The 22,185-nt window shown below is 46.5% G+C and overlaps 1 protein-coding gene across 8 annotated transcripts in view; it reads left to right on the top strand.

The window, feature by feature from the left end:
* PTPRB (protein tyrosine phosphatase receptor type B) overlaps nucleotides 1-22,185 on the top strand; it is a 107,449-nt gene that overhangs the window by 25,266 nt on the left and 59,998 nt on the right. For 4 of the 8 annotated variants that reach the window (XR_011440213.1, XR_291084.4, XM_005613869.4 and 1 more), the window contains exons 4-9: nucleotides 1,126-1,399; nucleotides 14,300-14,575; nucleotides 15,620-15,877; nucleotides 17,414-17,677; nucleotides 19,727-19,996; nucleotides 21,651-21,911. Coding sequence is in view for 4 of the 8 variants with exons in the window: in XM_005613869.4 (XP_005613926.3) it covers nucleotides 1,126-1,399; nucleotides 14,300-14,575; nucleotides 15,620-15,877; nucleotides 17,414-17,677; nucleotides 19,727-19,996; nucleotides 21,651-21,911 (1,603 nt within the window). In the remaining 4 variants the exon portion in view is untranslated. Of the gene's footprint in view, nucleotides 1-176; nucleotides 310-546; nucleotides 789-1,125; nucleotides 1,400-14,299; nucleotides 14,576-15,619; nucleotides 15,878-17,413; nucleotides 17,678-19,726; nucleotides 19,997-21,650; nucleotides 21,912-22,185 lie in introns of those variants that run through there. The other 4 variants (XR_011440215.1, XR_011440214.1, XM_070271930.1 and 1 more) reach the window with 3 other exon arrangements.

The raw sequence follows: 22,185 nt of genomic DNA, 5'->3' as shown, positions 1-22,185 counted from the left end.
TGCGGGCTGAACAGCTGGTGGCTACGGCATTCGTTCCTGGTCCTAAGATTTAGGGAGGACACAGACGTCTACACAAGAGCAAGGGGAAAGTGAACGGGAGGAAACAGTCATGGTCAAGTTGACAGTGACAGATGCTTCTGGGGTCTTTTGTCTTGCCGGTGTCGGGGATGCGCGCTGGGACGCGCGAGCGCTTCGAGGTGAGAAGGGCAAAGCGCTCCGCGAAGAGGCTCCAGGAAGGAGCGCGCGGCCGGGAAGTCGGCCGGGGTCAAGTTTAATGCCGGGAAGAGACCCGGAGAAAGCAGATGCGGGGTAGGAAGGAAGCTGGGGGAGGGGGCGCTGGGGGAGGGGTGCGAGCGAGGCTGGGAGGGGGCGCGCCGGGCCGCGGGGCCGCAGCGAGAGTCGGGGAGGGGGCGCGGGCGCGGGGCGGCCTGGGACCCCGGCGGCTCGGGGGCGGCTCCTCGGGCCCCCCCGCCCGGCGCATTGTTCCTCGGCCCCGAGACGAGGAAATTGCCTTTTGATTGCGGAAGTCGGCGGCCGGGCCGGGCGGGCCGCGCTCGGAATGGCCGCGTGGGGAGGGCGCGCGGCCCGCCCCGCCGCCTCCCGCGTCCCCAGCCCGCCCGGGGCGGCGGCAGCATCAGCACCGGCGGCGGCGGCATCGGCCGCGGCGGCCCCTGCGCGTCGCCCGCCCCGCGCGGAGCGCTGAGCGCGCAACAAGTGCCGCGCCCGGGAGCGCGATGCTGGGCCCCGGGGCCGGGCTGGCCGTGTGCGCCGCGCTCAGCCTGCTGCAGGTGAGGCCCCCTCCGCCCTCGGGCCTCCAGGCTGTTTCGGAGAGGCAGGGGGCAGCCGTCATTCCTCTCCACCGGGAAGAGAGATCTTGCTGGGAGCCCCCGGCCAGACCGACAGCTCGTCCTTCTGCCACGGGCTAGAAGCCACCGCTGTCTCCAGCTGCTCCAGAGCGAGACCCGCTGGGGAGAAGTCGCCGTCCAGCTCCCTGCGGGCCAAGGGCGAAGGGATGGGCTGAGGCTGGCGGCGAGGGCCAGGGAGGCGGCGTGGGGAGCTGGCCGGGACCTGCCCCTGGGCCGTCTACACTGCGCGCTTCAGCTGTTGTCTCTGGTTCCTTTGCAGACCGGACTGGGGGAGCCAGAGAGATGCAACTTCACCCCGACGGAGTCCAGGGTCTCCAGCCGGTCGGCGTCTCTCCAGTGGAGAACTTTGGGGTCACCGTGTAACTTTAGCCTCATCTATAACAGTGACACATCGAACGTCACGTTTTGCCACCCCGTGCGGCTAGACACCACCACCTATGGATGTAACCCCAAGGATTTACAAGCAGGAACCATCTATCACTTCAAGATTGTGTCTCTGGATGGGGAAGAGAGGACTCTGGACTTACAAACAGGTAAAGGGTGACAGGTGCAGGTGGACCTCCCCCCGGGGCTGACCCCTGCCTTTCCAAGCTGGTGTTTCATTTGAGTTCCAGGCGTGTTTTAAAAAGGCAAAAATACCTGTGAAGATAAATACTGACAAGGAATTCTAGTCTCCTCGGACCTGGCCCGGAGCAGCTGGGCTGCCTTAGAGAGACTTTCCTTAGTGGGGAAGGCAGGGGGCTAGGCTGGAAGGAGAGCAGCCAGGAGAGACCCGGCTGTGGAGGGAATTGTGGAAGTCATGTGGTCTCAGCCTCCATCGCATTAAGTTGTCAACTCCTGGAACAATTTTGAGTAAATGTTTTTAGAATAAATACTGGAAGTGGAGTGATTAAGGGTATGCCTTTCCCTAATTCAGTTTTATTTTTGGAACCAGGGCATAAAACCTTCAGGAATAGAATAGAGCCATTCATGGGGGAAAATTAGAAAAGTCCCTTGAAACGAGGGTGCAAAATCATTTCGTAAAACAGCGTAACCTTGGAGAACATCCTTTGGTGACGCTGCACCTCAAGGCAATGATGTCTCTTGGACTTTTGGTAAACCTCCCATGCATCTCTGGTGAGAGTTTGTCTTTCCTGCCTCAGTTTTCTTACCTGTAACACGAGTGTTAGACCTGGTTGTTCCGCTACAAGTTCTTGCCAAGTGCCAACCACTTCTGCACAGGCTCCTTAACCCCCACAGCCACCCTCAGACGTGCTCTGAATTCTCAGACGACTTTGAGGTTTTGTAACTTCTGCAGTCTTCCTTTTAAAATTATCTTTATTTGTTGCAATAGAGAAACCTTACTTTCATCCAGAAAGCCAAATTTAACCAAGAAATTCTGGAAGTTAAATGTAGAAATGTGTTGTCCTGACTGTTCTTTCCATTTCAGCCTGAACACAGATGACTCCTTTAGCCTCAGTTCTCCCAGGAAGCGTGAGCGCTTTCGCCTCCCAGGGTGTTACAGTACGGTCAGGACAGGTGCTGGGTTCAGGGAATACGTCAATCGAACAGTAATTCTCTTATTTTTTCAAAGAAAAAACTAAGAATGCCCAGTTACATCACTTGACTTACTTTAGATGAAACTTTTAGATAATTTCTGAGATTTGCAGGAACTTAAATTGAAAAGAGACACTCCTTGTTATGAATTTGGTTATGTTTTCTATATAGAATCAAAGAGAGACTGAAACCAGCCACATACTTAGAACAATTTACAGAAGTTTAAGTGGCTGGGTTTTTATTCATAAAGTTGCTGGCTTCTTGGTACGTGAGGATAGCTTTGCGAACACTCAGGCTGCTGATGCTGTGAAGTTTGTGGCGTAGAACTTCCAGATGAGTTCATTCCATTTGGTCAGGTGTCTGAGTTGAATGGGGCAGAACAATTTGTAGACATAGGTGAGCCTTCAGAAGCTGTGGAGAAAAGGGGAAGCCATTCGGAAGCCGGCAGGTCATTAACCCAGAGGTTTTACTCTTTGGAGAAAATGTTGATGGAATAGGACTCGCTGTGGATGTTACTAGTTAGAATGTGCTTTGAGTTTATGCATGTAGGTGTTTCAAGTCCAAAGGCATTTGTGAAATGTAAGAAACATTTGCATTTTATTGACTATGTTGAGTTAAAAAAGACTTCATCAGCTAACACAATGCATTAGCATTCAGGTTCTCATCATTTTTCTTAAGGAGGTATTTTTTACAGTACTTTTCACCACAAATTTTATTAGCTCCATGATAAATGTGAAGAATGACATTTGCAGATGATGTTTGTATGATAATTTTTTCACACTTGAAGGGTTATGATGATATAACCTTTCTTAGGATTCTCTACATTTTTCAAATAATTTTATTTAAATAAACATTTTAAAAATTAGGATATTTTATGTTTTGGGGGATTTTTTTTGTTCGTTATTTATTTTTGGTCATTAGAGCTTTCCATATTTTAAGGACATAGGCAAATTTTTCATTTAGTAAAGAGAAAGTATTACTCTTCCTCTATATTAATTGCTAAGCTCAGAGATGAGCTTCAGAAATCATAGTTTACTGTTATTAAGGACTAACTAGCAGAATAACATTAAGTCTGAGAAGTAACTTCAAACAAAAAAGTCATTCAAGATGTGTGTATTTCCTTATTCCATTTTGCCTGTCTTGTTGGTCTGGAATGAAATAGTGTGAAAGCAAGATGTGATTGGGCTGGAGTTATTTAGATTATCTCTGTATCATTCCAGGTGTGATTTGTCTGATTGTTTTTTCTGATAAATTGTCTAAAATGGTTTTTTTGGTGTCATGTAGACATAACCTTAAAGATAAAGAATTTTAACTAAATGGGAACTATTTCAGCAACAATGTTCACTCCAGATTTAAAATCAGAATTGAAAAACATGTGTGGTTCAAATTCGGTTCAGCAAACGTCTCTCGAGCATGGATACTGCAGGGAATTACCATCGAGTAATGACTGGTGAGCTCATAGAGAGGACGAACAGAGAGTGGCCCTGCCCTGGAAGTCCCGTGCAGAGGCGAGAGGCCACGACGAGGTGGGGACAGAGCTTCAGCACGTCTTTGGTGGAGGAAGACCTTGCCCTGCCTCGTGCATCCCAAGCCTTCATGGTCAGAGAGAAGACGCAGCAGTACTCAGGTTTATAAGGGTCGATGCAACAGCGATGTAGCAAATTGAAAGCAGAGTTATTTAGTCATGAACTCATCAGAAATCAGACAGTGGGGATAGCAGACATTGAAGAATTCGAGAATCTTATACGACTGTGTCCTCAGAGTCTAGAGCAGAGGCTGCACACCTGGTGTCTAAGTGTCTAGTAATGGATCTATGTTTTGTTTGGCTCACACAGTGTTTATGAAAAATTCAGATTATTTCACCAACATCAAAAATGGAAAATTCACATAAATATCAGATGTGTGAATTCTCTTAAAATATTAGAAGATTTGATAAAACTGAGTCTGCCTAGAACTCTCTAGAACTGAGTTGTGGCTTCTCTCCTTTTAGATACCAATTCTCTGGAGTCCCCCTGGGCCACTCATTTATTTCCTTACCGGATGCATCTGAAGGACATTTGAGTTTGTGTAAAGGAAACTTTAGAGTTTTCATTTAAAACTTTTGGGAGGCTTTTATCTTCCCACCAATAAGAAGTAGTTTCTCAGTAACTAAAATGGCATCTAGCACATGATACATGGTCGATAAATATTGATTAAATGGCTGGACAGATGGATAGATGAATGGACGGATGAATGGGTGGATCTGTGGATGAATAGATTAGATAGGTAGGTAGATCATGGATAGATCATGGATAGATAGATATGAATGAATTAAAGGAATATTTTAGTGAGAGAATGTGCAGATACTGAAAACATGGTGTGTTCTCTTTGGCTTAGGGTAAGTTACGGAGCCCAGGAAAGTAGGCTGGTGGTAGAGAACTTTACCTACAGGAAGAATATCTTAGTGGCATGTACCCTCTTGTCAGTAAGTTTTAGTTACTTATTGTTCAACCTAGAACAAAAATTTAGAAAAATATTTTAACTCTTTTAATATGGGTAATTCCTTTGTCCTTAATAAAGAACATTTTAAGAGCTTTAGTTACCAAGTCATCATATCAACTATTATTTCCACTTCAAAATGTTGCTTATTGTATTAGTTTCCTCGTGCTTCTATAACAAGATACCACAGACCGGGGGCTTAAACAACAGAATTCCTTTTCTCACAGTTCTGGAGGCTGCAGTCCCAGACCAGGTGTGAGCGGGATCCTCTTGAGGCCCCTCTGACTGGCTGGCAGACACCGCCTTCGCGCTGCGTCCTCACGTGTTCGCCCCTCTGTGTGTGTGTGTGTCTGTGTCCTAATGTCCTCCTCTTATAAGGACAGCAGCATAATGGACTAGGGCCCACCCTAACCACCCCACTTTAACTTGATCACCTCTTTAAAGACCTTATCTCCAAATACAGTCACTTTCTGAAGTCCTGCGGGTTGGGGTTTCAGCATAGGAATTTTAGAGGAACACAATTCAGCCTATAACACTTAGACAGCTTTAAACATAGGCTATTATTTCTCATAACATGTGCAGGCTACTTGCATCAAAATCTCTTGTAGAGCTTCTTGTAAAAGCATATTCTCGGCTTCTGGCCCACATGTAATGAACTGAGAAGGAATGGAGCCAAGGGTATCCAATTTTAAACAAACGTCAAAGTGAATCAGTGCACATTGAAGTTCGAGAGCTATTGACGTAGTTTTTCTCTTATTTCTCTTATTTCTATCCTATTTCTATCTACCATGGTTTAATTTTACCCTCGCCGCAGTCCGGTGGTGGCAGTATTGTGTGCAGGTTGCACGGTGGTTCCGAGCGAGCTCTGGGAATAGCCAGCTCCGTCACTTGACCAGCCAGGCTGCCTTGGGCACGTTACTAACCTCTCCAGGCCTGTTTCCTCAGCTATAAAATGGGGATGATAATAAAAATAATAATAATAATGCCTGGTTCGTAGGGTCATGCTGAGGTTTTAATTGGTTCGTGCATAAATTCTAGAACAGTTTGTCACAGACTAAGTGTGAGGTGAGTTTACTGTTGTTACTTTCAGGTTGGAGATGAGACCGATATTCATAAGCAGTAACTAGTCACAAGTCCACACAGCTAGTACGTGGCAGACCCGGAACCTGAGCCCTGGCTTGCTGGCTCCAGCTGCAGGTCTCTCCACTACTCTGCAGAAAGGACATCATTTTTAAGTTGGTACTAGCTCTTTCAAATTACCATACGACATTTTGTTATTACTTTTCAAGTCACCTTTTAAAGACGAAAACGTATATTTAAAAATACTTTAAATCTATAGATACTTAGCCTATACACAAGTGGGGTAATGATTAAATGTGTTTTAGTGTGAAGAAATTATAAGCAGTTACTGACTTTCGATTGAGTTGAACTTTTGGTGATGGACTTGGGTGTTTAGCTGTCTGCCACTTGTGGTCTATTTGTTTCAGCTGAGGTCAGCTGAGCAGCGTTTATGGAATGAACCAACCTCGTTCTCTGAACTTGATCTTCTTTTGGGTGCTTAGGAAGCTTCCTCCATTAGTCTGACTTCTGTTGGTGGGCATGGTGTTCCACAGGCTAGCAAGCAAGAAAGAAAATCTAACTTGTCCAGAAAGAATGAGAGAAGAACGAAAAAAATTGTTTCACCTTCCATTCCCAGCCACTAATTCGCTGGAATCCCTGTGGGGGACAAAGGAAAATATTGACACCTTTCCTTGTAGGAAAAATCCAGCCCATACTGTATGTGTGAATGTTTATAAATGCAGATTAATAAATGCCCCTAGACATAAAATATGCAACTAAGGCTAACATGGTAGGTATACATATAGATTTCCAGAGATTTTTGTTTTTCATTTTGTTTTTCTTCCTTTTATATGGAAAAATTCAAACACATGAAAAAGTAAACAGAATAGCATAATGAACTACTGTGTGCTCCTCTCCTGCCTTCCACAGTTCCTAGTTGATGGCCAGTCTTGTTTCATTTCCATCCCCCACACCCCACTTATATCATTTTGATGCAATCCAAGTCATTTAATTTCATTTATAATTATTTCAGTATGCATTTCTGAAAGATAACTATTTTTTATCGTAACCACAATATCATTATCATACCTCACATTAACAGTAATTCCCTAATTTCTGGATGTCCAGGTTTGGAAGCAGACATCAAGGGAGAGCTCAGGAATTTCTACCTGAGAGGGCATCAGGTTGGAAGAGGAGGCCAAGGGACTTCTCTTAATGCTGCATTCATGTAGCACTTTAGATAAAATTGGGAAAGCCTCAATTGTGAGTATCAGGGAGCTGCAGTGGGGCTGCTGAGGGATGGCACGGGGATGCAGGCATCAGAGTCTCCATAGTCATCAGTGCACCTGCAGTGGGGCTGCTGAGGGACAGCACGGGGATGCAAGCATCAATGTCTCCATAGTCGTCACTGCACCTGCAGTGGGGCTGTGAGGGAGAGCATGGGGATGCAGGCATCAGTGTCTCCATAGTCATCAGTACACCTGCAGTGGGGCTGCTGAAGGACGGCACGGGGATGCAAGCATCAGTGTCTCCATAGTCGTCAGTGCACCTGTAGTGGGGCTGCTGAGGGACAGCACGGGGATGCAGGCATCAGAGTCTCCATAGTCGTCAGTGCACCTGCAGTGGGGCTGCTGAGCGACGACATGGGGATGCAGGCATCAGAGTCTCCATAGTCATCAGTGCACCTCCAGTGGGGCTGCCGAGGGACAGCATGGGGATGCAAGCATCAGTGTCTCCATAGTCATCAGTGCACTTGCAGTGGGGCTGTGAGGGACAGCACGGGGATGCAGGCATCAGAGTCTCCATAGTCGTCAGTGCACCTCCAGTGGGGCTGTGAGGGAGAGCATGGGGATGCAGGCATCAGTGTCTCCATAGTCATCAGTACATCTGCAGTGGAGCTGCTGAAGGACGGCACGGGGATGCAAGCATCAGTGTCTCCATAGTCGTCAGTGCACCTGCAGTGGGGCTGTGAGGGACAGCACGGGGATGCAGGCATCAGTGTCTCCATAGTCATCAGTGCACCTGCAGTGGGGCTGCTGAGGGAGTGCACGGGGATGCAAGCATCAGTGTCTCCATAGTCGTCAGTGCACCTGCAGTGGGGCTGCTGAGGGAGAGCATGGGGATGCAGGCATCAGTGTCTCCATAGTCATCAGTGCACCTGCAGTGGGGCTGCTGAGGGAGGGCACGGGGATGCAGGCATCAGAGTCTCCATAGTCATCAGTGCACCTCCAGTGGGGCTGCCGAGGGACAGCATGGGGATGCAAGCATCAGTGTCTCCATAGTCATCAGTGCACTTGCAGTGGGGCTGTGAGGGACAGCACGGGGATGCAGGCATCAGAGTCTCCATAGTCGTCAGTGCACCTCCAGTGGGGCTGTGAGGGAGAGCATGGGGATGCAGGCATCAGTGTCTCCATAGTCATCAGTACATCTGCAGTGGAGCTGCTGAAGGACGGCACGGGGATGCAAGCATCAGTGTCTCCATAGTCGTCAGTGCACCTGCAGTGGGGCTGTGAGGGACAGCACGGGGATGCAGGCATCAGTGTCTCCATAGTCATCAGTGCACCTGCAGTGGGGCTGCTGAGGGAGTGCACGGGGATGCAAGCATCAGTGTCTCCATAGTCGTCAGTGCACCTGCAGTGGGGCTGCTGAGGGAGAGCATGGGGATGCAGGCATCAGTGTCTCCATAGTCGTCAGTGCACCTGCAGTGGGGCTGTGAGGGAGAGCATGGGGATGCAGGCATCAGTGTCTCCATAGTCATCAGTGCACCTGCAGTGGGGCTGCTGAGGGAGTGCACGGGGATGTAAGCATCAGTGTCTCCATAGTCGTCAGTGCACCTGCAGTGGGGCTGCTGAGGGAGGGCACGGGGATGCAGGCATCAGAGTCTCCATAGTCATCAGTGCACCTGCAGTGGGGCTGCTGAGGGACAGGAGAGTGATGCGGGCATCAGTTTCCATCATTGTCAGGGTACCCTTGATGCTGACATGCTTCTCTAACACTCAGCAGATGAGCATTCCAGAACTTTGCCTTAAACCGTGCTGGCACTCTGTGATGCCCCGCTTCTCTCTGATTTCTGACTTCTGCTTGACCTTCCAAACTTGCTCAGTTCATTCCCTTCATGAAGCCCACCTCTGAGACCTCAGCCCTGGAAGGTCACCCTTCCTGTGCATGATCAGCCTCGATTCTGGCCTTGGTCTCTGAACAGGAAGCACAGCAGCAACGCTCCCGTCAACGGAGTGTCCCCCACGTGCCAGGGCGGCAGGTACCGCTTGACTTCTGCTCCCTCTGACACTTACAGCTCAGTAAAGCAGGTATTGTGAGTCCCATTTTACAGATCAGGAGACTGAGCACCAGCCAGGTCGAGCACCTCGCCTGCAGCCGCCCTGTGAATGACGGTGTAGGGATTTGAACCCAGGTCCAGTCTGATATCACGGTCAGCCTCCCTGACAATTCGTCTTTTTGTTCACCTTCTCACATGTGTCTTAACTACCTGAGTAGACTGTAGCCTCTCAGAGGGCCGGCCATCTGCTATTTGCATACCTGGTGCCAGATATGATGACCTGCAAAATAACGGCATCCTGCACTATCAATGATGATGATGCAAATGATGGTGTAGAATGCTTTGATTTCCCTTTCAAGGTTACTAAGGGGTTTGAAAGATTTTTGCTGCCTGAACCTTATGTCTGGTGTATAAAGGTGATAAATTTAGTGCATATTAATCTGATGTATTAGCCTAACACAGTGTATCGTCTTTAAAGTAAGTCAGAAAGCTGATTGTAGTCAAACGGCAACAGTCACAAAGCAGAAGAAAGTGACCTCTCTATGAATGTATTTAGTTAACTGGAGATTGTGAGCAGGGCTTTTTCCATTTTGTTCTTCTGCCCACTTTCAAAGACCTCTCCCAAGGGATGGTTTGTGGCTTTTGCCCCACCCGACCCTGATTTCCATGAGAAAAGCCCCAGTTATTTTCTCTTGAGGTTGGTGTTCACTCCGTGGCCAGCAGAGCACCACACAAATGCAGCTCCCAGGCCCCCGGCCATCGTGCTGTAATCTGGAATCACGTCCTCTGTACGTGCTGAGAAGAGGTCTCTTGGCCTGCAGTTGGTGGTGAAAGAGGGGGCTGGGCAGGCCGCTGTCACCCAGTTTGAGGAGACCTTGCGTCCTGCAGAGACTTGGACTTCATCTTGTGGAAATGTCTTCATCTTCAAGGGGATGAGGATGGCAGATGGGGGACAGAGACAAAGAGGTAATTTAGCAATAGTGCAGGAAGGACAGAGAAGAAGGAAGACACCCAGAAAACTCTTGGAGCGAGCCAGCGACAGGGTCCTGGGAGCCTAGGTAAAGGCGGTAAGACTGGGGGGAAGGGAACAGACAAGAAAAAAATTAGTCAAGAAAAGTCAGTGGAACTTTCCTGGCCATAGGATCCCATTTAGCTGTCATTAGTGTTGTTGCTCATTTGGTCTACAACATCCAACCCGTCAAGTGAACATTCTGTAAATTTGCCTCTTACTTTCCTTAGACGTCTGGTTTGCTTCTTTTGTTGTTAGACTGAATCTGCTACTCATGACATCATTTCCCACCCTGGGACAGCTAAGGTGTGACGGAGTGAACGCATGGCTTGCAGCCAGGTGCGAGAAGCCCAGCTCTACTCTTGCTACCTGTGTGACATAAGTCTCTGCGCCTTCTTCCAACTGAGAAAGCACATTGACAGCTGCCTCACACAGGTAGACTGAGGTGCTGTCAGGACTTCGGGGGAAGCTGTTGGCACCAATCCCTGGATTGGCTACACTCTTGAGATTAGGTTGAATTTATTTCCAAAGTAAATACTATTGTTTCAAATTCTAAACACTCTGGAAATTCATATATCAATAAGTAGTAATGTTTTAATGGCCATATAAAAAAATGTAAAGCAAATATTACTTGCATTTTATATATATGAGTTTCTCCCTCTTCCTAAGTTACATTTTTTTAAAAAAGGGAAAAAAGGAAGAGTTCGTTTTGGTTCAGGAATTTAGCTAAACTTCTTTCCCTCTGAGAATGGAAAACTTAGGTGGACATCAAGCCTACTTATGAAATTCTGGGGCTTCCTGACACTGGTAGATTCATTGAAATATAGCAGATGAACCGTGAAAACTTTCCATATTCCAGGTCTGTCTGGAACTAAGACGTACAAACAAAGATGTCTTAAATTTATGGCTAATGATAAATTTTGATATATTGATTGAGATTCAACAATTGATTTATGGTTTTCGACAGTTCTCATGGTTTATAATACTTCACTGTTACTGCATGTATGAGAGTGATGTGTAGAAAAACCAGAAGGACCGTAAATGCACACAGATGTGCATAGAAACCTCTGTCCGTCAGCGTCAACTACAAAGGTCAAGTAGGGTCTTCTAACTACCTATGATCTGTCCTATGATCAGAAGATTAGACACATGACTAGACTTTCAAATAGCATTAAACATCTCTTTCTTTCATATATATGTGTGACATTAGCACCCCTGATGGAAGTCTCTGATTTGTTTCTAATAAAATATCGGAAACCTTTTTTCATATGGCCCAGTTTTCCTGGGGCTCAGTTGGAAAAGCCGTCTGAGACTGTTGAGTTCTGCAGCCTGTGGGGTGGCGGGGCCCCCTGCCAGCGAGGGCTTTATCGGTGCAGAGGGGTTGGGCTGTTTGTCTCTGGCGCGGGTCTCACAGCCCAGGCACTTCCCAGGCTCATTGTCCTTTGTTCTGGCGGATGTACAAAGGATTGACTGTTTTGTTTTCTGGCTCCGAGAGATTAGATAAAGTCTGCCTTTCTGAACTGCACCCTCCAGGCACGCAACCTTAATATTCATTTTCTAGAGGTCATATTTTGCAGATTATATACATGTAGATTATCTTGACCACAGCATCATTTTCTCCAGGCTTGATCTGACCCGATTGTAGACATAGTTGACAGTACTGATCCCTCGTGAACTGTCCCCAGGAAACAGCTGTCCCCCTCACCCTTGTCCTTGAGATGCCTCTTCAGCAAAAATGCGTCATCTGGGTCTGACGGCTTGTTCTTGAGTTCTGTTGCCTGTTGGAATCTCACAGTACTGAAGCGCCTTCTCCTCACTGGCAACAAGAAAACTTTCTGTGAGGGGCAAGTGATTCTTTCCTTTGATTACGACGCCCTTAATTATAGACCATTAAGTAAGATAGAAAATTTAAATAATATTGCCAAGAAAAAAAAACTGTTTTTCCTCAAGAACCTAAAAATAAGAATCATCTTGGGAATTTTTTATTTTATCTTAAGGCTTAGAAAGTTAGTTCATGGGAATAAACTGATAAGATTTTACCAAGGTTTTCTTTTATGCAGAAGGCAATTAAGGCTAGTATTGGTTTAGTTTCAAAAAGTTTTATTCCACTTTTGCCTCCATTTTGTCGGTGACTCAGAGGAATTGTCTTTATGATCAAAGCGACAGAAATAAGTTTATGTTACTGTGCCCATTGTGTGCCAGGTACGTCTCCTCCGTATCTGATGCTCCTCGAAACACGGAGAATGTGATGTTCTTGTTATGCTCCCCAGGCAGACGAGACGCAGCCTTGGGTGGCTGAGTGATCTGCCCGGTTCTGTGACTGAAACGGGGTGGAGCCAAGATTTGCATTTAGTCCTCCCTGATCCCAAAGCCCATGCTCTCTGCCACCACATCTCCTGCTCCTGGGACAAGATCTTCTCCTGAGTCAGGAATAATAATAGTAATAATAGCTAACATGGAATGCTTACTGTGTGCCAGACGCGCTCTCAGTGCTTTCAATCAAGCGTTCAGTTTCATCTTCCTAACAATTCTACTGCAAAGGTAGGATTATCATCAGCAGTGCACCAATGAGACCGCTGAGGCAGAGGCGAAGGGACCACTCGGAGCGCCCAGCTCCACAGCCGGAGAATGGGTCCGAGCCCAGGCCGTGAGCCGGCAGAGCCTGCACTCCCCAGGCGACCCTGTGCCATGCCGGGGCGTAGTCCACACGGCCGCATCCCCCAAACCCACCTGTGCTTTGGGATCTCGAAGTCACGGCTGCCTCGGTTTACTTGTCAGCTGATACTTGTATTACTATTGATTACTGATATTATAAAATTTTATGTGGCTTATTTAATTTTTGCAGCATGATGTACTCATGTAAATCATAGTATTAAACACAGACAAAGACATTGGACTGATCACAGGCTGCGTTTAGCCTAAGTGTGGTGTCTGTGGATAACCCGTAGTCTGTGAGCAGTCCAGCCATCTATGGCTTTTGAATGTAGAATAAGGTTTCCTTGTTCCTATTTGTATTTATGTTGATCACAAGTGAGCACCTTCTTAAAACATATGCTGTTTGGAGAAGATTCCAGAGTTCCTGGAGTTATTTCATGAGTAAAATTTGATTTACCAGGAGGTACATAAGAACTGAGCTCCCGACAGCCGTGCCTCTAAAGCGTCTGATTTGACTCTCGAGGTTTAGTCTCCAGGGTCATCATTCTGCTTCCTAGACCAAGAACCGTGGAGGGTTCGCGTGCAGTGTCTCTCAATGGCTCTGCTCTCAGCACTTGGGGTGGGGAGCGCCTCGTTTCTCAGAGGGTCCCACTGCACCACCACAGGACGGCTGCTCACTAAATGCCCTTGACTCAGTCCCCAACCTGGAGACATGCTGTTCATCCCACTCCAGGTTCCACAGTGAAGATTCAACACGTGGGAAGTGGGACTCCTCAGACTGACCCGGGGCTTTGAGTGTTGAAGCTAAGTGAACAGCTGGGTGTGTGCCTAGCCCATCGCACCTGCTCTGGGGCTCCTGTCCCAGAACTCAAGTGGAGAAAGTCTAGAGCCATAGGGAACCAGCTGCTGGGAGAATTTGCTGTGTTGAGCAAACCCAGCTGAGGCTTCTGATCACATCTGTAGCTTCTGTGGTTTTCTGATACGTGAAAACACCCAAAAGTTATGTACACTTGACCCCCGAAATCCACAACCTAAAAAAGAACAAATTCAGTACAAATTTCAAAATCAGTTCTTAATATCTGTATTTGTTATTGAGATTTTCAGCGTTTATCAATGTTTGAAAAGTTTGCTAGAGCTGCAAGCCAAAGAAAGTGTAACCTTACTTGGAATTCCAAGCTCAGAGCTTGGAATAAAACAAAAAAAGTCTTATTAGAAAAAGGAGTTTGTATGACTAGTAGCTAAGTGGGTTTCTTTTTTAAATACAACGGTAAGTTTGGAAGTGAAATAAACTGCCAGTCTGTTTCCTGGGCAGCGGATTCTTCAGGTTTTTAAGGAAAGTGAATCTGGATTATAGTAGGGGAAGCAGGTATTTGCAAAAGTCTTCAAACCACATTCTCTTTCTTCGTATCTACCTTGCAGATCCTTTACCTCCTGCCAGGTTTGAAGTCAGTAGAGAGAAGACAAATTCGACCAGCTTACATGTTTCGTGGACTCCTTCTTCTGGAAAAGTCACCCAATATGAAATGCAGTTATTGGATGATAACCAAAAGATACAGGCGACCCAAAGCCAAGAAAGTACTTCATGGAATGAATATACGTTTTCTAACCTCACTGCTGGGAGCAGATACAATATTACCATCACAGCTGTCTCTGGACAGAAACGTTCCTTGACAATTTATACCAATGGATCAACAGGTAAGACCTGTTCACAGGTGGTGGGGTACTTAATATTCTGTGCTCCTTTTGAAATTATATTAAATTCAAGAATCAGGAGTAAGAATGCCCCTAGACCAAAAAAATATAGGTACGTAGATGCTAGACAGATAGATGATAGGTAGATAGATAAACAGATAATAGATAGATAGGTAGATAATAGGTGGATGATAGATGATAGATAAATAAATAGATAATAGATAGATAGATGATAGGTAATAGATAGATGACAGATGATTGATTGATAGATAAATGATACATGACTGATAGATGACAGATAGATAGATAAGTAGACAGGTAAATGCTGTGCCATCCAGTGGGAAGACTGGACTGAAAATAAGGAGGTGTGGCTTGCTGCTGGCTTGCTGGGTGATTTGGAACAAATCATGGAACTTCCCTGGGAGTAGAATTTTCTCCAAAATGAAGGAGATGTTTCCTAACAGCCCTTCGAACTCAAATCTTAGGCAACAGCATTTCCTGCCTCCTTTTCTGGATTTGTGCTATAAATCTTATTTCTTAAATGTTTTCCTCCTCTGTAGATTCTTCTCCCACCATCAAGTCGTGATGTTTCCTACATATCCGTGTGTTTGGAACAAGTCTTTGGGTGCACCCACACATCCTGAGACGGTGACACGTTCCACCTCCTTCCCAAAAGTCTGTCCTTCCTGCCACTCGCTCTCCCCTCATTTTCTCCCTGCTTTATTCTCTTTCCGTCTTCCATCTTCTATAGTTCTTTCCTTTTTCTTTTCCCTTTACCGCCGTGCCACGTCATACTTCATCAGCAAAAACTCCCTTAATACCTATCAGGTGGGGAGACGGGCAGGTAATCAATGAGGCAGCTTTAGGCTGTGGACTCTGGAAAGAGCATTCATGCAGGTTCCAGTGGAGCCTCAAGATTTCATTAGTTGTTGCACAAGTTAGATGTACAGAGAAGCGGAAATGAACGTGTGATTTTAAATTAAATGTGTCTGTGTCATCCAAAGGAAATTATGAGTGACACTTTGGAAATGTATTTTGTCCCACTAGTGCCATCTCCAGTGAAAGATATTGATATTTCAGCAAAAACTAATTCTCTCCTGATTTCGTGGTCCCACGGCTCTGGGAACGTGGAAGGATACCGGCTGATGCTAATGGATGACACGGTCCTGGTTCACAGCAGTGCCGTGGACAAACACAATACTTCCTACACTTTCCGAGGACTGACGCCAGGCCACCTCTACAACCTCACCATTGTGACCGAGGCCGCAGGGCTGCAGAGCCACACGTGGACGCCAGCCAGGACCCGTAAGTGCCCCCAGCCAGCTGAGCAAGAATGAAGCTCAAGTCAACAAGGCTTACTAAGTTATTGGAATAATGGTGCTATAGGACAAATTGAAACTCACAGGCTATAGAAGGCCTTTATATGTGTCCACTCTTCTAGTTAGAGAAGGAGAGATTCCCTTTCATTCCAAAGTTCAGGCCAGCCCTTGGCAACACTGAAGGAGCAGTTAACCCCTGATACAGCCCCAGCTTCTCCCTGGTGTGCCAGTCTCCTCCCCAAGGATTCCTACTTCCTTCCCTTCAACAGGGATCCGCTGCCTTGTGACATCACCCAGAATGAACCAGGATTACTTTTCTTGGGGCTGTTCAAACACCACTCCCGTGAGACAGCCATTTCCAACACCCTGTGTCCACACAATGTGTCCTGAGACCCACTGAGCTGTTCTCACAGCTTACCGTGGCCGCGTGAACTGACCCACCCCAAGTTTTAATGAATAATTCATGTACCCGTTCATTCATTCAGTATGTACTGAGTGTAAACCAAATGCCAGGCATTGTGGATCTGACAGTGTCCCAGACAGACAAAGTGTGTGCCCTCACGCTGCCTACATTCTAGTGGATTCTCGTGCTTCGGGTGGGTCCAATGTGTTAATAAATCCCTTCCCTTGGTAAGCTACCTCATTTTAAGAGAAACTCTAAAATCTGTAGTGCCTTAGAAATCACTCTAGTGGAAAGAGTTCTGTAACTATAGGAGGTTGGTGGAAAAGATATCTGGGGCCCCCTGACATTTACGTAACTTTCATATCGGCCTCAAAGACGTATAGACATTCCCAACAAAAATGTACCATATGTCTTAAGAACTGTTTATGTATAACAAGAGCAAGTTACAGTTCTAACGCCGATGCAAAATCAGTGTGCTATGCCCATTGTTATAATGAAACATTGTTAATTTATGTTGTGCCATTAGAGAGGCCCAAAATTACAGCGTAGACGGGAGGTAGAAAGAATGCTCGCCAAAGTAGCTCTCTTTTGTTGTCATGTTCCTTTGATGAAATAATGACACAGCTCTTAAGCTTTAACTTTGTCATGATTTACTATGAAAAATAAGATAGTTTTAGCATACAGAATTTTGTGATGGCCAATCAGTTGACCAATGTACTTATTATGTGCTTGCTGTTATTAAATACATAACGATGTGGAGAAATTAGGCAGACGACAGACTTCTTTGAGCATTCCACTTAAAGAATTTCAGAACTGGAAGATGCCATTTGGGGTCTTTGGACCAAGCCTTCAATACGGACTCCCAAGCTCAGGGGGATGGACAGAGCTGCCCAGGGCTGCCCAGCCGACTACTGGCCAGGTCTGCTGGAACCAGGCTCCTGCCTGTCCTCTCTGTGCTCTTTCCACTTTGGTTTTGCAGCATCGTTTTTCTCACGTGAAGCTGTTATTTTCTCCTGAGCAGGGAGCGTGCTCGTAGGGGTTCGAATGTAGGTCGGAGTTTGGCCACAAGACTGGCAAGACGTCCTGAGTCAAAGTCTCATTTCCTTTCTTCCTACTTAGTCCCCATGGCAGTCTCAAATCTGAGGGTGACAAACGATGGCACTTCGACCTCTCTAAAAGTCAAGTGGCAAAGACCTTCTGGACATGTGGATTCCTACAACATTACCCTGTCTCACCAAGGCACCATCAAAGAATCCAGAATGTTGGCACCTCAGGTTATTGAAACCCAATTTAAAGACTTAATCCCTGGACGGCTGTATCAAGTTACCGTCAGCTGTGTCTCTGGCCACTTGTCTGCTCAGAAGACGGCCGTGGGCAGGACAGGTGAGTCTAGTCTGCTCGGAAGACGGTCATGGGTAGGACAGGTGAGTCCAGGGCTCAGGAGTACTCCTTGGCTGCCCAGATAACTCTGATCCATCTTAGCATAGGAAAAAGTAAGTTGGTAGGAAGACTCCTTTCCCAACCTGGGAAGCAGGCTCTACACGACTGTGGGTGTCTGTGGCCAGGGCCCCAGACACAGAATGAAGCAGGTTCATTTTCTTCATCTGAGTTATTTAAACACGTGTTTGGATTGATTCCTGAATGATCCCATAACTGGCTCTGCCCTGTGCTCTTTCGTGTCCCACCCACATGTAGCATGAATGTGTTAGCATGGATACTGATGAATAAAACATTTCCCATCAACAGTTATGTGAGGGCCAGTGAGCGCTCAACCAAGCGTCCCGTAAGTTATTTTATTAGTTTATGTCACCAGACATTTCTCCCGTGGCTTCTATGTGTAAATTACTGGACTATGAGTGTTGGGAGCTGTTAAAATGGCAGAGTTCAGGGCTGGCCCGGGGGCACAGCGGTTAAGTGCGCACGTCCCGCTTTGGTGGCCCGGCGTTCACCAGTTTGGATCCCAGGTGCAGACATGGCACTGCTTGGTAAGCCATGCTGTGGCAGGCGTCCCACATATAAAGTAGAGGAAGATGGGCATGGATGTTAGCTCAGGGCCAGTCTTCCTCAGCAAAAAGAGGAGGATTGGCAGCAGATGTTAGCTCAGGGCTAATCTTCTTCAAAAAAAGGGCAGAGTTCAGCAGACTATGCCCTTGGGCCAAATGTGGGCTGTGACCTGTTTTTGTATAGACCCACGCAAAGAGTGGTTTTGCATTTTTAAAGGATTTTAAAAAAAAGAAAATGAAAGAAAAATATGAGACAGAGGCCATAGGTTGCCCACAAAGTGTGAAATACTTGCTTTAAGGTAGTTACATTTTAATCACAAATGTAGAATATACACACACACAAAATACAAATAGTACATTTTAATGATGGCTATTATGTATTGATACTTCCATGTGTCAGGCACTGACTAAACACTTTACACCATGATTTCTTTTAGTTCTCACAATAAAACCACGAGAAAGGCCCTGTTATTGTCACCATTTTACAGATAATTCAGAGACGTCAAATAACTTGTCCTCGGTCATCCAGCCAGTAAATGGTGGGGCTGGAGGTTAAACCAGGCAGTCTGATTCCAAGTCCACTGTCTGTGCTGTTAGAGATCCCCAATAAGAGCCATATGGTGAGAAAGAAAAGAGCAAAATTCTCTTTCAGAAGATCAGTGAAGACTTCCTGGAGGAAATGGCCTTTGAGTGGGACCTAAAAACTGTGAAACTCTTGGCAGGTGAAGAGGGGAAAGAAGGAAGGGCATTGGAGCAGGAGGAATAACATAGCACAGGTTCCGAGGCAGAAGAGCCAGGGGACCTACAGGCTGAAGAACGTGCAGCTGAGGCCAGCACTGAAGAGTAGGGGAGGAGGAGAGTGGCTGTGGCAGAAGTCAGAGCTAAGGCTGGAAGGATGTGGGTCTGATTTTGCAGAGCCACAAGTGCCGCGCCAGACTTGATGCTTATTCTGTAGTTAAGGGAGAGACCTTGAATGTTTTGGAGCAGAGGAATAATAAGAGGAGACTATCTTGCAAGAAGATGGATCTCTTCAGTTAGAAAAGAGAGGGAGGAATGTTTCATGACCACGACATCCAGAGTGTCTTCCGAAGGTTGCCACACCCATCAACGTCACCATCTTTAGAAGCAACATCAGTATTGTCTCTGGAGCTGGTGTGCAATCGGTAAAGCAGTGTTCATATCACTAGGTTATTAACAGTGTTCCAGAAGATCGCATATTACGAAAATGATCTTAGGATACATTTCTTGAGTGTCAGATGTCTCCAAAATAAGGAAAGAGCGCTCCTTTGCAATTCTGAAACCTCAGGAGGGGGTAGAAATGTTTTGAATTGCAGCCGTCAGGTCTCTTATCTACTGTTGCCCCTGAAGAGTGACTGAGGATCTTACTCCTGGCTTTTAGTATCTCCCTTTGACCTCCTTTCACTGTTAGTTCCAGAGAAAGTTGGGAACCTGGAGGTGAACAGCAATGGTTCTCTGAGGTCCCTCGTGGTGAGCTGGTCGCCCCCCGCTGGAGACTGGGAGCGGTACCGGATCCTGCTCTCCAACGGCTCCCAGGCGCTGCTCAACGCCACCGTGGGAAAGCAGGAAACGCACTACGCCATAGATGACGCGGGGCTCGTGCCGGGAAGGCAGTACGAGGTGGAGGTCACTGTGGAGAGTGGAAATCTGAAGAATTCTAAGCGTTGCCATGGCAGGACAGGTAAGCAAACAGCAAGGGGTAATGACTGATGGAACCTGAATTTGCAATTAGTGCCTCTCCCAAGGAACCCAGGTGACCATCAGTGTCGCTCCCCAGTGTTCCCTGAATCTGAGGGATTATAGACTCACAGACTGAAAGAGGTTGGTAACGTTTGATTTTGTTAAATTAGGACATTAAAAATCACTTCCACTAGTAACTCCATTATTTTATAAGCGAAAGACATTTTTAAGTATCAAAAGAATGGGGAGGAAATCTGAGAATCCTTCCCTGGAGAGTAGGTAGTGATGACTTTGGCTGGCGCTCAGTGTTAGAGAACCTCTGCCTCGACCTCACGCAACCGTGGGGGCGCTTCAGCACCGAGCCAGGTCACTGAAGTGGAGAGGGCCAGCTCCAGGTGTCAGGGCAGAGGGGACGGGCACCCTGAGAGCTGGGTTTGGGATTCTTGCTGTCACCACTATATTGTAATTCCTTGGGCAAGTCACAACCTCTTCGAGTCTGTTTCCTCAGCTTTCAAATAAGAGAGTTGCCCTGCTAAGCTCAACGTTTCCATGAAAATCCCTGGGACGTGGAATGGTCCGTACTTGGAGTAAGATTCAGACATCTTCTCTCTTAGTCTTGTCTGATGATAAGGAAATAACTACATTGACTCAACGTTCTTCTTAAAAGAATGTCAGCGAAAAGGACTGGGACACCTCCTCAGCCTCCCAACTGTGTCTTCCAGTAATCTCTTCGTTTTCCAAATATTCACATCCATTGGATGATAAGCAAGCACTTTTAGAATTTCGCAGAACAAGTGTCTGTGTCCTCTCAGGTGTTTGCTCGCTCCCCTCAGACGACCTGGGCGCACAGTCGAGGGCAGGAGGGCTCTCGGCACGTGCACGAACTCTCAGGAGAAGCCTTCTCGACCTGTACCTCTGGGGCAGGAGCACGTGCAAGCAGGCTTTGGTGAAAACACGCCGATGCATTTCCGTGTACTGTGTTGAAGACGGAAGGTGCAGATTTAGGGAGTCAATTAGAACGGAATTATAGAAAATTTCTTTGGTGCGAAAACCGCAATATAATTTTACACAATTCATCCATGCTTTGGCTTCCCTGTTGTTTGTGGGCCCAACGCTGTGCTCTTAACAATGTCTCCTAGAAATTGTAATAATAACACCTTTTAAGGAAATGGAAGCAATTTCAATTCTTTGCATGCTGGGAGTTCTTACTCAGCTACCATCATTACTCCCCGTCTCACGGCACGTGGGTGTCCCCCGCTCAGAGATGAAGGGGAGAATCATCGTCTTCCCAAGCCCTCAGTCCACTGACGTGGAATACGCGGACGTGGACCTTCCCTGAGGTTTTTGTGGGCGGCAAGATTAAACTAAATATTTTTGTATCACAGAATTCATATGAAGAGATAAACACTCATAAAGTACCGTGGTGAAAATTAAATGACCCAGTAAAGCATTTTCCAGTACTGTTCTTTTGAATCCTTATTTCCGTTATGTTACACGAACAAAGTTTTTTGCGATTAGCTTTTTTTTCCTTATTGCTCACGAGTATTCAGAGAAGAAATGCTGAGCTCCCGCGGATGGCCGCAAACAGCTCTCTAAAAACACTCGCGTGTATCTGAGTTTGTCACTGACCCGCGTCTCCACTGCTGTCTCCTCAGCCCCCCTGGCTGTCCTCCAGCTTCGTGTCAAACACGCCAACGAGACTTCGCTGAGCGTCATGTGGCAGAGCCCCGCCGCGGAATGGGAGAAATACGTCATCTCACTAGCCGACAGAAACCTCTTACTCGTCCACAAGTCACTCCCCAAAGATGCCAAAGAATTCACTTTTACTGACCTGGTGCCTGGGCGAAAATACGTAGCTACAGTCACCACTATTAGTGGAGACTTAAAAAATTCATCTTCAACAAAGGGAAGAACAGGTAATAGGTTTTTTAATAAATTTTAGGCTTTAAAAGTATCCTGTCTGCTGAATTGTTCAACATTCAACTGACAAATGTTCGTTAAGTGCCTGTGATGTCCTGGGCGTTGTTTTATGGATCCTTTCTATTGTTTGTTTTCTATTTGACTAATTTCAGCTCTTGTCTTTCCTAGTACCGTTTTTTCACTTTGTTTGGGTTTATTTTGCTAAAAATTGAAACAGAACAGAGAACAGCCTTTCCAAGGAGTTTTGCTGCAAAGGAGAGCAGAGTAATA

The sequence above is a fragment of the Equus caballus genome, chromosome 6 (assembly GCF_041296265.1).
Source record: "Equus caballus isolate H_3958 breed thoroughbred chromosome 6, TB-T2T, whole genome shotgun sequence".
Taxonomy (NCBI): domain Eukaryota; kingdom Metazoa; phylum Chordata; class Mammalia; order Perissodactyla; family Equidae; genus Equus; species Equus caballus.
Note: the sequence above shows the minus strand (reverse complement) of the source record. Positions and strands in the feature narration are given on the sequence as shown.